Below are 21,381 nucleotides of genomic sequence, written 5' to 3'. Positions count from 1 at the left end.
GGGAGAAAGTGGCTGGTACTTCCAACTGAGGGCCACAGAGGTAACTCGAGTCCCAATTTTAAGGGATGCCTTACCTTCATAGGGCTGACTTCATTTGTGCTAAATCTGTGAGACTCAAAACTTAAGTGGCTTTAATAGGATTGAATTCTGTTTCTCTCTCATTGACTGTCCAGATGCAGTTACTTCTGTGCTGGGATGGTGACCAGAGGCAGTGGTTTTCATTTCTAGACCTAGCCCTGTGTCCTGGTAGGAAATGGATGGACCAGAGGCACCGAGTGGTTTCTACCACAGTAGACTGTGGACCGGAAGTTGCTCTGAAGGGTGTGCAGGAAACTGTAGTCTGTAGCATCTGACAGGCCATGAGCATCAAAGGGCAAGTGTGCTCGCCAGGAGGTTTGCTGACCTGATCAGCTGAGTGGGAAATTGGTAAGAAGGAGGAAGGACATTCAAACGTGATTGAGTGGAGAATAATGCGTATGAGGAAGGAGAGGACTGCAGATGTCCTGGGAGCTGTGCATCCCTAGGCAGGATGTAGATGGTACTGTTTTAGAGACGGCAGATCTCAAATGAATGTCAGATGGGTTGTGAGAAGGAGGGTCAATTGCTAATTTCCCACTGTAGGTTTCATTCTGCCAATTCCTGAGAAGCTCCTAGCTTTTTTTTTTTTTTTTTCTGGTTTGTGTCTTTAGAAGACTGAGAAAATAACATAGGGGCTATGTCTTTGCATTTCAGCCCCACAGAGAAGCATTGACCAGAGATGTAAAGTGGCGGGGAGAGATGATGAGCTCAGTAAAGAAAGATGCTTTAGACATGGCTGAGTACTCTACATTTCAGAGAGGTCACAGAAAAAGAAAAGGGGGCATGAAAAGGAAGACATATCCACGAGACTCTCTAATCCCCAGTCTAACCTGGAAGGATTCCAGTGGACAGGAAGTGGGGCATACGCCTGTGGGAATACATGTGCCTGCATGGAGGACATGTGTTCCCCGCTCAGTGAGTCTTGATACCCATCTTTGTAAGTAACTTTTCTACAGAGTGTAAAGACAAATAAAATGCAGTCTCTAAGTGGGATGTACACCAGCATCTTGCAGTCAGGATGTAAAGTGTGACTCAAAGTACAGGAAACATGACTAATACTTTCATAGACCAAAAGTAAATCTGGAGTCCAAAAGGGAAACAAAGCCATTTGGGGATAGGGAGCGGTGGATGGAAGGTTTTGTGGAGAAGGTGCTGGCTCACATGGTCCGAGGAGGAGGATATTTCTGCAGATGGGAGAGATCAAGTGGGTGAGGAGGAGTTCCATGAAGATAGATGAGTGAGGATAAAGGACACAATGGTGGGAGGATTGTATGCCATGAGCTTTTATGAGTGTGAGCTTCTGGAGATGGAGTCTTGGTAAGAGCAGCTAAGATATAGTGGATTCGAATCTGCCAAGGACCAGGCTTGGTATTTCAGTTATCCTAGAACCTTGTGATGCTTTCCTGTGGTCAATACCTGTTTCCAGGTGAAAAGAAAGAAAAAAAAAAAAAAAAACCCACACGTTTAGTAGTGTCCATTCAGTGTCAAGGACCGAGAGTCCAAAGCCCTCAATAAAGCTGTGTTGTGACAAGTTTCACATGGTAGCCTTGCAACTTCTACTCACCCTCTGTGCATTGGAGCAGGAGAGAAAGCCTGGAAGGTGAATAGGACACCAGACTATAAGATGCAGTAATGAGAGGAAAAGTTGAGTCAATCGCAAAGCCTCATGGGGGTCAAAAATGGATTGGTAGTTTTGAGAATAAAAGAGTATGAAGCCAGTTGGAGGTGGTAAGTGTCAGGGAGAGCCGTACTCTATGGTATTGGGGGGTCTGGGAGAGGGAGTTTGTTGGGGTGAGGAGGGGTGGTTGTTTGGGAAGTCAGGAGGTTTGATGGAGGAATCAATGCATGGTCACTCAGCAGACAGTGTTCTGGATGGAAGGGAAAGGGCTGGGTGAAAGCTGCCTCTCAGAAACTCTGGGCGTAAGTAAGATTGCCAAGAGTGGAATCTTATAGAAAGAATTCATTAGGACAAAACTTTAGTAAATGCCCACGTGATTCGATAAGAAAAAAAAAAAAAGGAACCACAGGAAGAACTGCTTGGCTCTAAGAGGATAGTCACTTCTACTTCCCAGCAGCATTGCACACAATAGCAAAGGTGTAGAAGCTACCTAAGACCCAGAGGCAGGTGAATGCATCAGGAACACAGTGCTGGTGTGTGGCCTATCATAGGAACAGAACAGTCTTACAGTAGGCAAAAATGTGTCGTGTGTTATGTGAAATTGGCCCGTTACCGAAAGAGGAATACTGGGCAACTCCATTTATGTAAGATGTGTGCAATAATTGCACTCATAGAAGTGATGGTTTCCAGGGCCCGAGAGGCGTAAAAAAATTAACTGGGAAAGTTACTGGTGGCTACAGAATTGTGATTTTGCAAGGTAAGTTCTGGAGATCTGGTGTGCAACCTTGTACCTATAGTTAATAAGCCTGTGTGGTACACCTCAGGCCTCCTAATTTCACATCAAGTATTCTGACCACAATAAAACTAAATACACAAAACATATTAGGTATTACACATACATACAAATATGTGTTTAAGAGGAACTGGAAAACCCCTTGTCCAACACAATCTGGGAAAATCCCGGGATTGTTGCACAAGCATGCTAGAATCATATCTGTGGAGCTAATGTTTGCAGTGAGCTGGGCCCACAAGAGAAGAGAAGTCTGAATGCAGTTCTACAAGCCTGCAGCCCAGACCCAGGCCACAAACAAAAGCTTCCGGGCTGGGTTCCTTTTCTTCACAAAACAGTGAATCGGGTTTTTCCAACTTTTTGTCTAAGGAGAGCTAACTGGAAAGCACAGGCTGAACATGAGGAATGTCACTGTGAACCCACCATGTTGGGGCAGCAGGAGGCAGGTGCCCAGCGGAGTCGAGGGATCCAGGGTTAGTTTGGCCCCAACACACAGCAGAGGACAGGATTCCCCTGATCTTCTTGGGAGCTGGATGGAGAACCACTGGATAACGGTGATTGAAATTGGTCCCAGGTGCCCTGATGTGGATGGCTGCAGGGAGGATTATTAGAGAAAGGGACTTTCTGAAAACCCAGACTAATTATTCTCAACCCTGGCTGGACATTGGGATCCTCAGAGATTTTACAAGAAGACATTTCTACCTCAGTTTCACCTTGGAGGAGTGGCTTGTGTGGCTAGAGCTTCCAAGGACACTGGCCAGCATCCAAAGGTGAATCCAAACTGCACATAGTTTGGTCCATCCATTTCAAAGAATGTACTCTAATTCAGCAGGCCAACTGCTCACACTTAGGACAGGGATCAGTTTGGGTATTGCTTAAGATGTGCACAGTCAACCTAGTTTCGTTATCTGGTTATGTTATTAAGTCATCAAAATGCCACAGATACAGGACTCTTATTTCTTCAAGCTTAAACCTGAGGGTTGGAGAAGGAGACCTGTTTCCCTGGCCAGGAGGGAAAGATTTCTCAGTGCCATAGAGGTGATTGGGTACTGTGGAATTTGAGTAAGAATGGTTCCTATATATGAGACTTCCATAGCCTTATATATGTGAGTGGTTAGTCATCAAGAATGGCACTATTTGAGAAGGATTAGAAGGTGTGGCTTTGTTGGAGGAAGTGTGTCACTTAGGGGGGGAGGGAGGATTTAAGGTAGTAGCCTTGGCCCATCTCAGAATTCTGTGTTTTGGTTTTCTGGGGAAGGCTTGCCTCATGATTTAGCGAACAGGGGTTGGAAGCATACAGAACTGATATTTCTACCCATGGCTTAGAGCAGTAGTTCTCAACATGTGGGTAGTGACCCCTTTGGGAATTGCATATCAGATATCCTGAATATCAGATATTTGCATTACAATTTATAACATTATCAAAATTATAGTTATGAAGTAGCCATGAAATGATTTTATGGTTGGAGGTCACCAACATGAGGAACTATATGAAAAGGTTGCAGGGTTAGGAAGGTTGAGAACCACTGGCTTAGAGAGTGGATAAACAGGCAGCCAGAATGATGTGCCTTGGAATGGTGTCCAGGGTCTCCTCCCGCCTCCTGAGAAATAAATAGCAGATACTTAGGAGTTTATGCTGAAGAGGTAATGTCAGTCTGTGCAAGTGATGTTTGATTGTGCATCTATAGATGTAACCAACCGTCTTATTAAATAAGAAACACAGAAACAATGTAAAAGAGAAAGCCGAGAGGTCAGAGCTCAGAGCTAAAATCTCACCCTTCCTCCTGCTGTCCCAGCTTCGCGAAAAAGAGACCTACTTCCTGTCGGTTCGTTTTTTTATAGTATGTCGTTCTGCCTTCTCATTGGTTGTAAACCCAAACACATGACTGCCTCGTCACTGTCTGAATGTACAGCCCCCTAGGTCTTAAAGGCATATGTCTCCAATGCTGACTGTATCCCTGAACACACAGAGATCTTATGGGATTAAAGGCGTGTGCCACCACCACCACACTCTTGCTATGGCTCTAATAGCTCTGACCCCCGGACAACTTTATTTATTAACATACAATCAAAATAATATTTCAGTACAATTAGATTACCACCACATGCATCGAAACCAGCTGGAGGACCGGGTGGACCAGGCCCTTGGGTTCTACCCTTGTTTGAGATTCTGTAGGCTGTGGCGGGGTCTGGGACTGTACATTTCAAGTAAACTCCAGAGCGAGGCTGATGGTGCTGGTCCCGGGACCGACCTTTGAAAAGCACATGTCTGGTAGAACACAGGAACACCTGCCATCTCACAGCCGTGAAAGGAAAGTCTCGGTCCAGAGTAAGAGAAGAAGGCTTGAGAATTCCAGCCACGTGTCTTAAAGAGTGCACACATAAATCTCCCTGGGAATGTGTTAAACAATGACCATGACTCTCAGAACTCTCCAGAAACGGGTCAACATTAGCACAGTGGAATTTAATAATGACAGTGGCATGAGAAGATGGTGAACTCTTAGATGTTGGTTAAAGGAAATAAAAGAGTCTTGTTCAGGAGAAGCAAGCCCAGCTTCTCAGTATTTCTCATGGGTTGCCAGTCCTAGTGAACTGTAAGGACATTGGTGCCAGAGACAGAGATGTGAGAGTCTCTAGAGTCAGGGCCCAGTAGCTAAGAATATGTGGCACATGCCTAGAATCCTGCACTCAAGGTGGCAGAGTCAGGAGTTTCAGGACAGCCTGGGCTATGTAGATTGACCCTGTCTTAAGAACTAAACAAGATGCAGACCTATGAACAACAGTGACAGTTTCAGTGTGTTCAAGGCAAGGGCGTGACTGTAGCTTTATATCCTGTCTGGAACACTGAATCTTGTCCGTTAGTAAGGGAAGCAGGAAGGCAGATGATGAGAGTTTCACATCTGTGTTACTAAGGCTTGGAGAAGACACGTGGAAAATGACCAATAAAGATGTGGCTGCCTAGGGTCTGGAGATAGCGCTCAGTGGTTAAGAGCACTTGCTGCTCTTTCAGAGGACCAGAGTCCAGTTCCCAGCACCTGCTTAGGGCATTTCACAACTACTTGTAACTCCAGTTCCAGGGGTTCTGACGCCCTCTTCTGGCCTCCCTGGGCACCTGCATGCCTATGGGCCACATACATACGTTCAGGCACACACATACACACGAAGTAAATAAACCCATATTTAAAAAGATGCGGCTGTTGGTTTGCAGGGTGGGAGGTGAAAGCGGCGGGGTGGGAGGTGAAAGTGGTGGTCTGTCTGATGTAGATTATGGAGGGAAGCTGGCTAAACCTTTTCTTTCTAGTTACAGAGAAGAAATGAGCAGCAGTGTGTGGACATGACAGTGAGATAAATTTCACTTCTAAACCGTGGAAAAGTGTAGTTTAGCAAATAAGTCAGAATGTTGTTCCTATCGTGGGAGGGAGCAGCGGAGGTTATGGGAGCGGTTGTAGAAAGAATGCTTGCTTTGGGTGAGAATTCACCCCGGGTTCCACAGTTCTGTGAGCGACTGGTGGTGGTGGTGGGTTTGTACCTTTTGTTCAGGCAATAGCGGCAAATGAGTGGTTCGGGCACCGACTTGGGCACCACGGCCAAGCATTGGGCCCTGTTTCACAGCTTCGCACATGGGCCTTGCTGAAGTGGCCTCGGAAGGACCAGGAAGGAGCAGGTGGCAGAAAGGGCATTCTGTTTGGATATGCCATGTGGAACAGGCATTTGGCTCAGTAGACTCACGACCCCTGTTTTCCCCGGAGGGAGAGGCTTACAGTGAACCATGTTCTGCCAGGAGCTGCCCTTTGGGTGCCAGAGTGAAGACTTTGACTCCAAGCTTCAGTGTTCGTTCCCCGGGGACAGTCAGATACTGTTGTTCCTGCCAGACAGTTCGGAAAGATCAGCAAGCACTTCACACAGGTTCAGGGCCACTTATCAGTGTTCTAGGTTACCGAACGTCAAACCAGCTTCCAGAAACTTCGGATCCCGAATTTCTGTTCTGAGGCATTTTAAGTCACATCACCAAATCTGTCCTTCTGATCACGTGATGTGTCCGAAGTGGAGGTGTTGTGAGGTATTCTCTGAAAAGGCCCACGCCTGTGTCAGAATAGTTTCTTTTACCATAGCATAGAAATGGGTACCCCGTTATGGTTTCTGGTGCCAGTTCAGGGCATAATTTATCTGCTTTACTGAGATACTGCAAATTAACTAGCACTGTATGCCTTCTGGTCTTTTTGAGTGCTATTTCCAGCTATGCAAGGAAAACCTGTTTTTTAAGCCAAACCTGGCCAAGTGTCTTGAGTGCAGACCCCAGCCCTGATAGCTGAACAAGTAGCAGAGTTATATGCCATGCTTTCCCATCTCTCATTAACCTGGTGTGTATGTGTGTGCATGTGTGTGCGTGTGCATGTGTACATGTAGAGGCCGGAGGTTGAGGTCAGGTGCCTTCCCAGTCACTCCTCATCTTATTTGTTGAAACAAGACCTCTCATCGAATCTGTAGCTAGCCAGTTCAGCTAGATTGGCTGCCTAACAAGCCCTAGGGACCCGCCTGTCTCCATCTCCCCAGTGCTGGGATTGCAGGCCTGCACCACCTCTCCCAGCCTCTGTGTGAGTGCTGGGGATCTGAACTCAGGTCCTCCTTCTAACATAGCAAGTCCATTGTAGACTGAGCCATCTGCCCCACCTCATCCTGCTTTAGGGGACAGCCCGTGGTGATGAAATGTGCGACTTGCCCCTTCTCTGTGTATCTTCTTCCAGAGGAAGCACGCTGCTTTAATGGTTTACAGACAGTACGTCCTCAATTGTGTGTGGTTTGTTGAAATGATGACCGTTGAATTTCTTTACAATCCTTACTGCTTTGGGTTGAACGAGGCATAGAGGTCTTGGGCTGCAGAAGCCAAGGGGAGGAAGGGATGGGACTCAGCTCTGTCTGTTCTGTCCAAACCAGATGCCTTAGCCTCGTTTCCTCATTTCCTTCTTATGGCCTCCCGAGAGGTGGATAGTGCTGTTTCCTGTTTTGCATGGGAAAAACCCTCCACCAGAAACCAAGAAGTCCTTTCAGGGGTACATTCTGGAGTAGGAGAGCGCCAGTTCAAACGAGGTTGGCTCCTTCCGAGGTCTGTTGTGGTCTGCATGCCTCCCTCCATTCTTCCCCGAACAGTATCTCCTTTTTCATGGGGAGTTTTAAAAGATGTTTCTCGGGATCATTTTGTAAATGCACTGGGCTTTATTCTTACCCATTGAAAACTATTTTTCAGAAGACTTAAGTTATTTTATGTGTATGAGCATTTTGCCTAAATGTATGGCTGTGTATCACGTGCCTGTCTAGTGCCCCTATATTGAAGTCAGAAGAGGGTGTGTGAGCCTCTGGAACTGGAGTTACCGTGGTTATGAGACACCCTATGGGAATCAAACCCAGGACCCCTGCAACAGCAATGCATGCTCTGAACTGATGAGCATCTCTCCAGGCCTCTTCCCCATTTTTTTGATTGGACTCTATCCTCCTTTCCCTAGTACAAGCTCCCAAATGGCGTATGTTTGCATAAATATGCCCACTGGACTTGTAGCTACAGCTCTTTTTCATCAGGTTGACCTGACACCTTTTTAAAGAAGCTGAACAGTAGTGGGAAAGGCCCAGCTCAGAGACCTGGTAGAGTTCTTTGTGTTGGCTGGGTGCATCTGGCTTTCACTCTGAATATGGAGACTCCATATGGGTGAGGTGTGAGCACCTGAAGGTCTTTTGTGGGTCTGTCCTCCTCTCGGCATCCTAGAGATCTCTGAGACATCAACTCAGGCTCCTGCCCCACGTGCCTCCTGGGAATTTATCATCACGGCATTCCCAGGTCAATATAGTCAAGACAACAGCTTGACGTAGAGATGTCCTCAGTTGAGCCAACCCTTTCCTACAGTGGGCCCATCCCAGCCCTGCGGAATTCCTGGGAGTAGGTGCAGGAATCCTCCTCTCCGACAGTCCTTGCTTAGCCTTGCAGAGTCCCTGAGAGTGGATGTGCTGCTTGTCCCTGTAGATTGACCGACCGCCAGGGCTGCCTGGGATCTTAGACTTGGGGCGCTGCTCCTTTGTTCTTTTCTCTGAGAGTTAAACCCCTCCTCTTCCTACAATGAGCTTCATTTGTCTTTTAGAGGGCAGCAAGATCCTGGGGAACAGAATGGTGTTTTCCTGCCTCGTCCTCTCAGGCTGCTTTAGTAATGGGAGGAAACAGGGCAAGAGAGAGGACTGTGGTGCTGGCAGAGGCCTTCACCCTAAGTGCCACCCCAGTGAGTATCGGTTTTAGCCCACTAAGAGCCTTGGCCTACTTAATATTCCCTCCAAAGTGAGATTGCCAAAGTCGGGAGATAAAGGTGAGCCTTTCATCAGTTGCCCGAGTCGGGGTATGGACTTCTCATTTGGAAAGGTTTCATGATTCCCATGACTCATTTTATTGCCCAGGGCATTCTCCCTCCTTCATACTTCGCACATACCTCTCCTCCCATATTCTCCTTTATCAGAACCTTAGGCTTAGGAAAACAAAACCTGGCACACACAGACAGAAATCCTTTGTTCGTATCCTAGTCCACTGTGGACATGTTGCCATGGTGATGACTGTACACACACACACACACACACACACACACACACACACACACGCTCAGTTACCGAACATACCATTGGGTTCTTTTTTCCCCTTTCTTAGACAACAGGCAACACTGTTAACTAAATAAACTATTAGGATGTCTTTATGGCTTCTCTTGGCACTTTTTAGCCACTTTAATTTGCTCCTAACCCAGCTGTCCTTAGTCATGCCCTGTAAGTAGAGCTGACTTTATGAAGAGCCAGTGTTCACTTTCAGGCTTATTCACTGGTGGAACCACTTGTAATGCTGTCAGAGATGGAGAGCAATCGAGCGTAACATGGGGCGCTAGTCCCTTTCCCATGGCCGTGACTAAACATAAAATGACAGAGGCAACTTAGAGATGGAGAGCTTTGGGGCTTATGGTTCCAGAGGGATGAGTCCGTGGTGCTGGAGTGGGTGTGGCCAAAGGGACAGGAAGCTAAGGGCTGGAATCTTGACCCCCAAGCACAAAGCAGAGAGTGAACAGCAAGGAGGAGAGGCCTTAAGCTCTCAAAGCCTACCCCCAGTGACATACTCCCCTCAATCCGGCCACACTTCCTAAAACCTCCAAAACCAGTGCCACCAACCAGAGACCAAGTGTTCAAATACATGAACCTGGGGTGGACGTGGGGTGTCTCATTCAAACCACCACACATGGGACCCGACTTCTATGGCTCTAAGTCCCTTAATTTATTTTCCAAGATTTAGATATCTCACTATGTGGTTTTGATTTTAGCTTATGGCTTTAATGTAATCGTGTTTAGAGAACAAAGTGCCAGAAAGACAATACAAGGTTTGAGTATTTAATAATCAATCCCATTTGATATCCTGACTAGTTGGTTCCTGGACAGTAATACAGTAGCCTTTTTTAAAAAATTGGACTATGTGAACACTCCAACTGGATGGATTGAATAAAATATATTTCACTGTCAACATGTGTGGGGAAGTTGTAGACTTTAGTTGAACTCAGTGTTTTTAGAAAGGTCTTGGCCTTCTGCAGCCCAAACCAAGCACATCCATTGCCCTTAACCCAAGGCTTGGCTTGAAGATGATGCTTCCTGGAACTTCTCTATGAAGTCTGAGGGGGTTCTCCCTCACTGTAAGACTCCCTATAGCTGCCTGTAACTGGTGGCAGCTGGCAGCCTCAATAGCTACTTGGAAGTGGGGGTGCCCGTCTAGGCCATGGTCAGTATTTTCCCTGACCCTCGGTACTTTGCCATGCATGAGTCCAATGCATCAGAGATAGTGTAATAGCTCGTATGGCTGCACCTGGCCACTAGGGCACACCTATTTCCGGCTCCATGTTTAAAGGCTATCTGTGGGATATGGCTAGTGACTTAACTTACCAGAGACTCTGTGGTCTTCTCTGTAAAATAGAGATAATACCCTTCTGTCAGACTGTTCAAGACTGAGACGGTACTTGCGGGAATCCTTGTTATAGCATTTGGCAGTGAGTAGCATGTACCCTACCCACCATTCACTGTTTTAATTACTAGTATGCTCCTAGATGTGGGAAATTCTGTAGTCTCTCTCCCCTCCAGTTTTTGTTACATTGCATTACAGATGTCTTTAGAAGAATTTTAAAAACATCCTTTGGGACTAGCCTAGTCTACAAGTGAAAATTCCAGGGCAGTCAGGGCTACACAGAAAAACCCTGTCTCTAAAAAACCCAAATAGATAAATAAGAAACAAAGAAACATGTATTTTAAACTGGGCCATGGTGGCGCACGCCTTTAATCCCAGCACTCAGGAGGCAGAGGCAGGTGGATCTCTGAGTGTGAGGCCAGCCTGGTCCACAGAGTTATAGGACAGCCAAGGCTACATGGAGAAACTGTATCTCAAAAAAACCTAAATAAATAAGTGAAATCCTTTGGGATAAGAAACCCACTGCCTTTTTCCAAAAACAAAAAACAAAAACAACAACAGCAACAAAAAACCGAAACAAAAGAATATCATTCACATTACATTGACCTCATCTTTTCAACAGTTTCAAATGTCCATTTCAGTGACATTTGTAAGTTTCACAGTGTCATACAACCGTTGCTATTGTCTAATTCCAGAACATTTTCATCACCCCCAAAGGGACCCATAACCATTAAACAGTCACATCCATTCCCTCCCTGACCCCAGCCCCTGGCAGCCAGGAAGTGGCCTGTTTGTCATATTCACAGACTATCATAACAGTGGTCTTTTCTGTTCAGCTTCTTTCACTTAGCATGGTGACTGCAAGGTTCCTCCGTGTTATGTAAATCCTTTGTTCTGTTCCATGTCTGGATGATAATCTCTTACTGGTTTTCTTACATTTAGTCTATACATTCATCAGTTTAGGAAGTTTCAAAGCTTCCACCTTTGGCTGTTATTAATACTGCTGATATGCGCAATAGTTTGTAACTTTTCCTTTGAATACCGGTTTTCAATTCTTTTAGAAGTAAAATTGTATATTGTGTGATATATTTTGTGCTTACATTTTTTGAGAAACTGCCGAACTCCTCTGCCACGCTGTACATTTTATGTTCACTTCAACAACGGATTCTAATTTCTCCACATCTTTCCAATGCTGTATACTTATTATTATTGTTGTTGTTATAGTTGTCATAGTGATGTGAAATAGCGCCTCACCGTGGTTTGAGAATGCTTTGTAGTGTACTGGTTTTGTATGTATCTGCATTCATATTACCATATTAATGTTCTTAAACCTGTCACATTTCAAAGCCATATGAAAAACCATACATACAACCCCATGGGTGGAGGTGCATAGGGTCTTTTGACCACTGGAGTCTGTAATGTGTGCTGTGGCTTTGCCACTGTGTAGCTGAGCAGAGGTGATCTCTAACCTGTGTAATTCTCCAGCCTCTCTAAGTACTTTCCTCTTGGTTTTAGGGATTTCCCCAGAGACATCCAGGATGGTTTCTAGACACACTGGATAAGAGCTGACACCTGCCTGTGTGGACCCCACCCTCTCAGCTCCACCATCTTCTCATGGCATTTTGACTACACTGAGCCCAAGTGACCAGCTCTTCATAATGAGTGATGAGAAGAACCTGGGCGTGTCCCAAAAATTGGTTTCACCTTCAAGAAGCACAAGCAGCTGTTCCTCCAAGCAAGGGAGCCGGCAGGTAACCCTTGACCTCCTGTCATTCTTAAAATGCAAATCGAATCACAAGGATTTGCAGATAAAGACGTGTGCTCACTTGGGAGACTCCAGCTCCCAGTTTAAGAGCAAGCACTTGTTTTCATACCTGGTTACCTGAAGAGAATCGATTCCTGTCCCTCGGGGTGCTGAGAACTGCATTTGGCTCTTTGTATTGTTTTAGTTAGCCTTCGTAACTGACCACTAACATAGGCTCTAACAGTCCCATTTTCCCTCCCTGGAAGCGGAATCATACAGACCAGGTTACCTGCCCCAGAGAGGACCAGATGCCACACTAAAGCTCCACCTCTTTTGCTCCAGGGCCTGCCTTTTCTTTTTTAGAGATTTATTTATTTTTACTTTATGTGGATAGGTGGTTTGCATGCACGTATGTCTGTGCACCACATGTGTGTAGTGTACTCAGAGGCTGGAAGATGGCATCTGTTCCCCTGGAACTGGAGTTGTTATAGCTGCTTGTCAGTGGCCATTGTGGGTGCAGGAACTTAACCCAGGTCCTCAGCGTGACAAGTGATCTTAATTGCTAAGCCATCTCTCCAGCCCCTCCCACCTTTCCTTATACCCTATTAACCAAAATAAGCAGCAATTACGTATTCAGTAATTAAATATCCACCCCCCACTTCCTTCTTGTCGCCAAACTTTTGAGGAAAGCTTGTACCTCCAGATTGCCTGTGAGGAGCTAAGGCCTCTCCTGCTTTCCTTTTCTGATGGGATGAGGGAAGCTGGTAAATGGGAAATAGTGACGGAAGAAAACAGTAACATGGGCAGAATTAACTCCTAAGTAACTGGCTGTGGTCACTCGCCAGTGTGTGGGGGCTGGCATGTTTGTGTTTATGAGTATGACTTCTTGGTTTCCTTGCCAAGGAAAGGAAGACACGGCTTTGTTGGCAGAACTGCTGGTGTCCAATCATGGTAATCAGGGCATATTAATCACTGCAGTCCATCCTGCTTCACCATATCGGGAGGGGGGTGGGTAGGGGGTATATGCAAGAAAGCTAGATTTTTCAACCCAGGAGGACTTTGAGCCGTTCAGTATTTACTGGCTCTGTGGGCATCGCCTTTGCTCTGTGGGAAGCTCTGGCCTAAGAATTTGCTTTTGTCCGATTTGGAAGCAGCAGTTAAGCAGTGGCCCACCCTGGAACACTGTACAATGGTGACTCAACTAAGTGTCCCTTAGCTTGAACATTGGTCTCAGTCAGGGAGCTTGCCACCCACAAGTCCATGATGCTCAGCAAATTAAAGTTTGCCGTGAGCTTGACGTGTAGGAAGTCCTTTAAGATCTCTTGAGAGTTAAGAAACTGTGTTTTTTGTTTTGTGTTTTAAGTATTTATCTCTGGCGCATGCCTGCGTGTGTGCGTGTGCGCATGCGTGCGTGGGTGCATGGGCTCTCGCGTTTGTGTCTGTGAGTATGGCTGCACCTGTGCCGTGATGTCCACCTGGAGGTTGGAGGACAATCTCAGGTGTAGATTCTCACCTTCTGCCTTGTTTGAGATGGTCTCTTCATTGTTCTTCCTATGCTTACACCAGGCCAGTGGCCCATAAACCTCCAGGGACTCTTTCCCTGCTTCTCGTCTTGTAAGAATGCTGACATTTCAGACGCTTGTGCTATGATGCGTCTGTAGTGAAGAACTCAGGTCCTCGTGTGGGGTGTGGTGTGTTGTGGTGTGTTGTGTGGTATGTTGTGTTGGCTAGGTGTCTTTTTGTTTTTGTTTCTGCCAACCTGACACAAGCTCAGGTCATCTGAGAAGGTGGAACCTCCACTGAGAAAGATGCTCCCATAGATTGACCTGTAGGCAAGTCTGTGGGGCATTTTCCTGATTAATGATTGTTGTATGTACTGCCCACTGTGGGAACCCCAGGCAGTTACCCCTCGGCTGTTTAAGGAAACAAACCAAGCAAGCCACAGGGAGCAAGCCAGTAAGCAGCACTCCTTCATAGTTTCTGCTTCAGTTCCCGCCTCCAGGCTCCTGCCAGGCTTGAGTTCCTGCCTTGGTTTCCCCCAGTGTAATCAGGTGGTGTATGCCAAATAAAGCCTTTTCTCCACAAGTTGCTTTTGGTTGTGGTTTTTTTTTTTTTTAATCACAATAAAGAAAGTAAACTAAAACACGTGACAGGCACTTTTACCCACTGACCTAACTCCCCTGCCTCTGGGATTTTTTTGTTTTTTAAGATTAAATTTGTTGCTGGCTGATGCTAATGCACCATGGGTCCCTGGAGATCTGCTCTCCTGGCAGTGACCGTGCCTGCCCACTTGGCCGGCTTCAGCCAGCACTCAGGACTGGAGAAGAGTCTGGTTTGTCCTCCCACCCTGGCAGCTTACTCCATGTCTTATTCTGTCGTCCTTTGCGCCACAGGGAGGGTGGGTCCAGTGAAGTAGCAAGCGTGACAGCCCCAGAGGAGCTGTGGCATTTCCGTCCTCGCTACAGGATCTCTTTCGAGCGTGTTCATTGACATTGATTGGTTTGGTTTTCACAATGCTCTTTTCCTTCCCAGTTTCCATAAAAACAGCAAGAGGATCCTACCCCTGCTTCAGCCTTCCTTGACCATTCAGCACACGGCCGTCCTTTATATTTAAGACCTTCCACTTGAACTTGTGTGGTCAGCACACACAGTTGCCGTATGTGCTGGTCAGGTTTTTGTCAACTTGACACAGACCAGAGTCACCTGGGAGGAGGGACCCTCCACTGCAGAGTTGCCTCTGTCAGAGGGACCTGTAGGTAGGTCTGTGGGGCATGGACTTGTTGCCGGTTGATGTAGGAGGGACCAGCCCACGGTGGGCGGTGCCACCCCTGCACGGGTGCTCCTGGATGGGATAAGAAAAAGCAAGCTGATCAAGCCATGGGGAGCGGGCTGTGAACAGCGTTCCTCTGGGAGCCTCCCTGGATTCCCGCCCTGACTTCCTTCCAGAATGGACTGATCAGGACACGTAAGTCCAATAATCCTTTGCCTTCCCAAGCTCCTGTTGGTGTTGATCACAGCAAAAGAAAGCAAACCAGAACACCTTATTGGCTTAAACGTTTGTATTTCCTCTATGACAGAGAATGTAGAGAAATTAATGTATTTATTTTACATCTCTTCTGAATTTAGTTATAAAACCTGTTTAATTTGCGGGGACCACCGTGTATTGCGTCTCCCCACTGTCCCACTTTCAGACAGAGGAAAGTGTTCTGACCAGGATGGCATGGCTTTCCCACCCATGATGGCTTTGTCATCCATCCTCATCTGTCTCACACACTGGCCAGGGCACTGCTTGGGTCTCAGGAGCCTTGGACGCTCGCTCTCCCTTGCCGGCCCTTTGGGGACTCAGCTGTTCCCATTGCATCTGTCAGTTGCTAAATAAAGCACACAGTGCATTTCTAGCCTCATCACAGGAAGTACAAGTTAGATGCTTAAAATGGCAAGATTTCCACAGTCACAGGCTGGACTGGAGGAATGTTAAAATGCTAACCGGTGAAGACGTGAATGGTTACCTCCTTGCATTGAAGGTGCCACTTTGAATCCCCTTTCAGGTTGCGCTGTGCTTTCCTCTTATCCGGAGTGGGCTCATCCCCTGTTGACGTCACTGGACATTATCTGTGGTGCTAGTTTTCCTTGTGTGCTCTGGACTGTGGATAGAGCCTCATCTTGCATGTCTCCTGTGAGATCTATGTCACCTGCCTTGGTGTGGGATGTGCTGTTGCTTACTTCCGCTCCTGGGGACTCTGGTCCAGGGCAAGTGTCACGTTGCATTGGGACTCCTTTTCCATGGTGAGAATGGAATGTCCCAGATCCCCATAAGGCCAGCAGGTAACCTGGCCCAGGTTCAGCTGCCTCCTTCCAACTCCCTGCATGAGCAGATAGCAAACCTCCCTTTGCTGTGCTGGGAGGACTTCCCTCTGAGTCATCTTGAGCCTGCCTCAGGTGGGGAAGGAAGGTTCAGCTCCCTTAGGTCACAGAAGTAAGCCAACAAACACCTTAGCACACAGTAGGTTTTACATTTTTACTTTGTTTCCCATCCATGGAGATTTTCAAACCTTTAAAAACATAATCTCCCCATCCCTGTAGCTTTATTGAGATGTAACTAACAACTGAAAATTATATATATTTATAGTTTATACTGTGCTGTTTTGATATTTGCATGTGGCATGAATTGATACACACAGGCCAGATAACAAATGTACCAATCATCCTACTTGGTTATGTGTGGAGTGTGGATAACAAGAGCATTTAGGGTCTGTTCTCCTGGCCTGGGGAGATGCTCAGTGTACAGTGTTCAAGCACGTGGGTTTAATTCCCAGAATCCACGTAAAGTTGGGTGTGGAGACAGACACTTATGAAACCAGCTCTGGGGAAGTAGAGACAGACAGGTCTCTGGGGTTCCCTGGCCAGCCTCTACTAGTGAGTGAGCTCCAAGCTCATGAGAGACCCTGTCTCAAAAATAAGGTGTTCAACTCCTGAAGTGCAACATTGTCCTTTGGCCTCACCTCACACCTGTGAACATGCACACATATAGAGACCTACTTTCCTGACAGATGTCACATATAGTTTCCCCATGGTATTCACAAAGGTATCAGTTCCAGGAGCCCCACTGATAACAGAATTTAAGAATGCACAAGCCCTTTGTGTGAAATGCGATAGCTTTCATCTATCAACTAGGCCACCCTCTTCTGTTCTTCAAGTGGTCTAGATTCCTCATAGAAACACTGTGTTAGCTGCACTCTCTTCAGGGAATGATGACAGGAGGGAGAGTCTACATGTTTGGGCACAATCTCTCTTTGAATATTTTCAGTCTGCAGTTGGCAGACTCCATGGAGGGCAGGACCCAGGGGTGGACGGTGTGCTTTTCTCACCTCTTCTTCCCATGTTGCTCCTTAGGTCTTCAGGTTTTCTTTCCCCTGCATAACTGGAGCTTTGAACCTACAACCCCGTGTTCTCTAATGTACTAGTGTGTTGCACCGTAATCCTACCTTCTGCTTTGGAGAGTACAAGTTCTAGATGACACATTAGGCAAGAAGACGGCCAGTGCCCGGTGTAGTGTCCCCAGCTTCTTCCATGTTGTCACAGATGAAGAATTCATCCCTTTTAAAGACAGAATAATACTTCTTTCCAAAAAAAAATTACATTGTTATGTCTTTATGAGAAAATGTGTCACATGTATGCACATGCATGTGTATGTGTACTAAATGGACTAAATGTGTATACATGCTACGTTTTCTTTGGAGACTTCCTTTTTACTACATGAATATAAGACAGCCTAGATGTTTTACTTTACACATTACTACTCTGCTTAGAGTCTGGGTGGCAGAAGGAAGAGGACACTAAGAGCTTGAATTCAAACTCCAGCTTGCACAGATGCATATGCACACACATTACACATGCATACCACACATTTCGCACACTTCACGCACACTACACATCACATACATACCTACCACACTCACATACGTCATACACACAAGTTTTTAAAGTAGAAAATAAAATGTGCTCTTGTTCATGAGCCTTAGCCTGTCTGAATCCTTTTAAGTTTTCATCCAACACAGCCAACTGGCGCTCAGAGTCTCTGGACTTGCTTTCTGTTCCTTCAGCTGAATTTGCCTGTCTTTGATTCTTGAATTGACTTGAACTTGTTCTTTCTATAACAGACCCGAATGTGTAAAATGTCAGCGAGCCATGGACTTCTGTGTAGATCTCCATCCATGTATCTCACTTCCATGTAGATTCCCCATCCATGTATCTCACTTCCATATAGATTGCCCATCCATGTGTCTCTCATTTTGTATAGGTACTCCCTGTTCATGTATCAGTGTTAAATGTACCTGCTTTCTTGAAGGAAATAGTACATGGAAGCGCCTGGGCTGGCTCACGAGGGACATTCAGTGCATGTGTATTAAGTTAATGAATGAATAAGCATGCAGTTGCTGGGTGGAAAGATTCCTGTGCAGACTGCTCTGTGGATTCATGAAGTAGGCGAAGGGATATGTAAGTAGGAGAGAGAATTGCCTATTTTTAAATTTATAAAATATGAGCAATTCCAATTTCCCTTTGTCTTTTTCCCTCTGCCCCCTTCCATTCCTGCCTAGGAATTTCAAAATACTGCATTTTAGAAGCCAGGCAGGGCTAGACAAAATGAATGGGTGTGGCTTGTCTTTATTAGAAGAGCAGCCCTATAGCCAAGTTTTGCTTTGCTTCAACCACTTCTATTGAGAAGCTGCTACTGGATGTGCTTGAGCTGGAGATGTGAAGCTATGGAGGAAGGACATTGGAGCCAAACAAGCATTACAGATAAGAAACCAGCGGATGCAAAGCCCTTGGTGGAAAGAGGGCACAGCCTCCATTCTTTAATGAGTTGTTAGCGTTTGGCATGAAAATCAGAAATGAGAAAGTAAGTTCTGCTGAAACAGTTCACAGGCACTGCACCCGCCTCAGCCTGGGACTTGAAAGAGAGATCTATTTCTGGATGAGTCGCCCCACGGTGACTCGGCTTGCTCTAGTCACCCTGTTATCCCTGGGCTAATCTTTGATGGCATTTGAGCTCCCTCGAGGTCACCTGATGAGAGTTAATCTCGAATATTATTAATGGACCAGCCTTAGTAATATTCTTCCCAGGGGCCCAGAAGAGAGGCTACCAATGGCAGGGGAATGAGTCTAGATACACCGAGCTCTTCGTCCGTTTACTTTATTCCTCAACATCAAAATTCTATCTGTACAGCTTCAGCTCTGTCCTCACACTCAGCTCCTCTCTGTGCCTGTTTTTCCTGTCCTCATAGTTTTAGGAAGCTCCTATGCTTTTGACCTCATCTCTGTCCTCTGTTCCTTTGTCCTCCATCTCTCCTTCCTAGCTCATTACTCCTGGCTCTCAGAAAACTCTACAAGAGATCTGCCTTACCCTCTACAGAATCTCTGTCTTCCTCTCTTCTCTCTGGCCATGTGGTTCCATCTCTCAGGACTCCTGTTCCACCTTTCACTCCACCTGGATATGCAAAAACCTCCTTTGTTCTCGGTCAATTGCTCTGGCATGCTACTAGGCCTGAAGGCAAAGGATGGTCTCAGCAATTCTGTACCCTGTAGTCCTTCAGTGCTTTGTTTGGGGCTGGCCCTAGCTAAAGGGGAAATTTTCAAAAGACAATACCCAATTCAAATGCTAAAAAGGGAGCTGGGAGCTCAGAGGTTGAAGGCCCTGCCTATGTGACCTTGTCCAAGTATTGGCTCCAGCAGAATGCTCGCACATACATGTTCTATGGAAATTATGAGCACAAGCAATTCATAACGAGGAGCATCTGAATATTAAAAGTTGAATAACACCAAATAGTCTGTGATAAATGGCTTCCCACTTGAAGGACCCTTGGTCGGTCAAGGTATAGCATATATATCATATAGCATATATGTATCATATTCTTGTGACTCACCACAAGTTAATTTATGCAGGCTATTAGATTCTGCTACACTTCAGAAATCACAACCAACCTGGGCTCAGTGCCAGAATCTATAGGATAGGTAGGTTGGCTGGGGAGAATTTGCCAAGTTTTGCACGGTGAATTCAAGTACAATGTTCAGGTGTTGATATTTTCAGTTGAGTTTCCAACTTCCTGTGATTCAAGCCAGGTGTGGTGGTGCATACCTATAATCAGCACTTGGGAGACTGATGCAGGAGGATTGCAAGTTTGGTGCCAGGCTGGGCAGAGCCCTATACTCTGTCAAGGAGGATGAAGAGAAAAGAGAGGAGGAAGAGGAGGAAAGTTTGCTCAGTTCATTGATTTTATTTTCTTTAGAGGCACTGAATTCAATCAGGTTCCTTTTAAAAGTGTGGACTACATCAGCACTCTAAGACATTGAGGAGGTGTGACCGTGGGACCCTCCTGTCACGTCACATTGTCTGTCTTCTGGTGGCGTCTTGATTCCTTTCCTATTGTTATAACGGGATATCTCAGACTGATGGTTTCTAAAGAATAAAAAATAGTTTATTTCGCTCTGGAGTCAGGGAAGTCCAAAGGCGAGCAGGATGCTGGCATGTAGTGTATCCCGATGATATTGTGCTGATTGAATTCATGGCAGAGAGTGTGAGACAAAGCGAGGGGCAGGGGTGGGGGGGCAGCCTCTAACAGCCTTGTAACAGCATGCTTTGGGTGACTCATCAAGAAGTCACTCCAGAAAGAAAGGCAGCTGTCCCCTTTCAATGGCTTCCTGCAGATCTTTGAGAGCAATGGGACCTTTCTGGGTCCTGATGTGTGTGACTCAAGGCCTTAGGTGCTGGGCAATCAGTGGCCACCGTGGGGTCAGTTTGAGACAGTAGCTCCAAGCTCAGTATTTCATGCTGATGAAGGTTAAAGACAGAGGTACCCTGAGGCTGTGAGCAAAGGAAAGCAAGCTTCATTAAAGAAAAGTGAGAAAAACAATAGAGACTCCCGAGAGTGGAGGGGTCCCAGCAGAAAACAAACCAGACACACACTGAGCTAGCCTAGGGGCTTTTTGTAAGATTTAAGCAGAAAACTGAGGTCATTTCTATTGGGATTGGGTGATCCTCTGAGCCGTTCATGGGCCAAACTATGGGGCCCCACAACACTCTGAGTATATTCCTCTGGTGTAACCAGGGAGACGACCGTGCACTGCTCACATGCTGCTCGCCGGGTTATGGTGGTGGTCTCACGTTAAAGCCCCCACCTGTCTGCCTTTGACTTCTTCTTTGTTAGCTGCTGACCTTGGCTCATCTATTGGCCACAAGCCCTGGCCAGCATGGTTAGTCACCAGCTTTTCAGATGTTGCTCATCTCTGACCTTCGCTGGCTGATAACTGAAATATTCTTCCTTTGTTCTCACATTTATGTGTCCAGCTTGTTGTTTTCCCGGGAGCCTTTTCCACGTTACTGCCTAGGGAGAGCTAACTCCTGCCTCAGCTTCACCACTTCTTAAAGGCCATACCTCCTCATACCCCACAGTGAAAAAGTTCAACATGAGTTTCAGGGGATCAAACTATATATTAATAGCAAATAGTCATAGACTATCAAGGGCAGCAGGAATTAGCTCTGGAGCCAGAGGGCCGAGCTTAGATCTAGGACAATTTATAACACTTCTGGCCTAAGACAGGTCATACCCGCTCTGTGCCTTAAGTTCCTTATTGAGTCGTGAAAATTGCCTGATTACCCAGGACCTTGTGTGGGAGTTCCTGGCCACTCT

At 46.3% G+C, this 21,381-nt stretch overlaps 2 protein-coding genes across 6 annotated transcripts in view; one reads left to right on the top strand and one right to left on the bottom strand.

Moving 5' to 3' along the window:
- The window catches only part of LOC119086172 (MAGUK p55 subfamily member 6-like), a 563,311-nt gene that overhangs the window by 229,319 nt on the left and 312,611 nt on the right, over positions 1–21,381 (bottom strand). The window lies entirely within an intron of this gene.
- The window catches only part of Osbpl3 (oxysterol binding protein like 3), a 185,966-nt gene that overhangs the window by 76,278 nt on the left and 88,307 nt on the right, over positions 1–21,381 (top strand). Inside the window, 1 exon segment of the mRNA XM_028892641.2 lies at positions 11,965–12,200. Coding sequence (XP_028748474.1) covers positions 12,108–12,200 — 93 coding nt within the window. The 5' untranslated portion in view covers positions 11,965–12,107.

The sequence above is a fragment of the Peromyscus leucopus genome, chromosome 3 (assembly GCF_004664715.2).
Source record: "Peromyscus leucopus breed LL Stock chromosome 3, UCI_PerLeu_2.1, whole genome shotgun sequence".
Classification (NCBI taxonomy): Eukaryota; Metazoa; Chordata; class Mammalia; order Rodentia; family Cricetidae; genus Peromyscus; species Peromyscus leucopus.
Note: the sequence above shows the minus strand (reverse complement) of the source record. Positions and strands in the feature narration are given on the sequence as shown.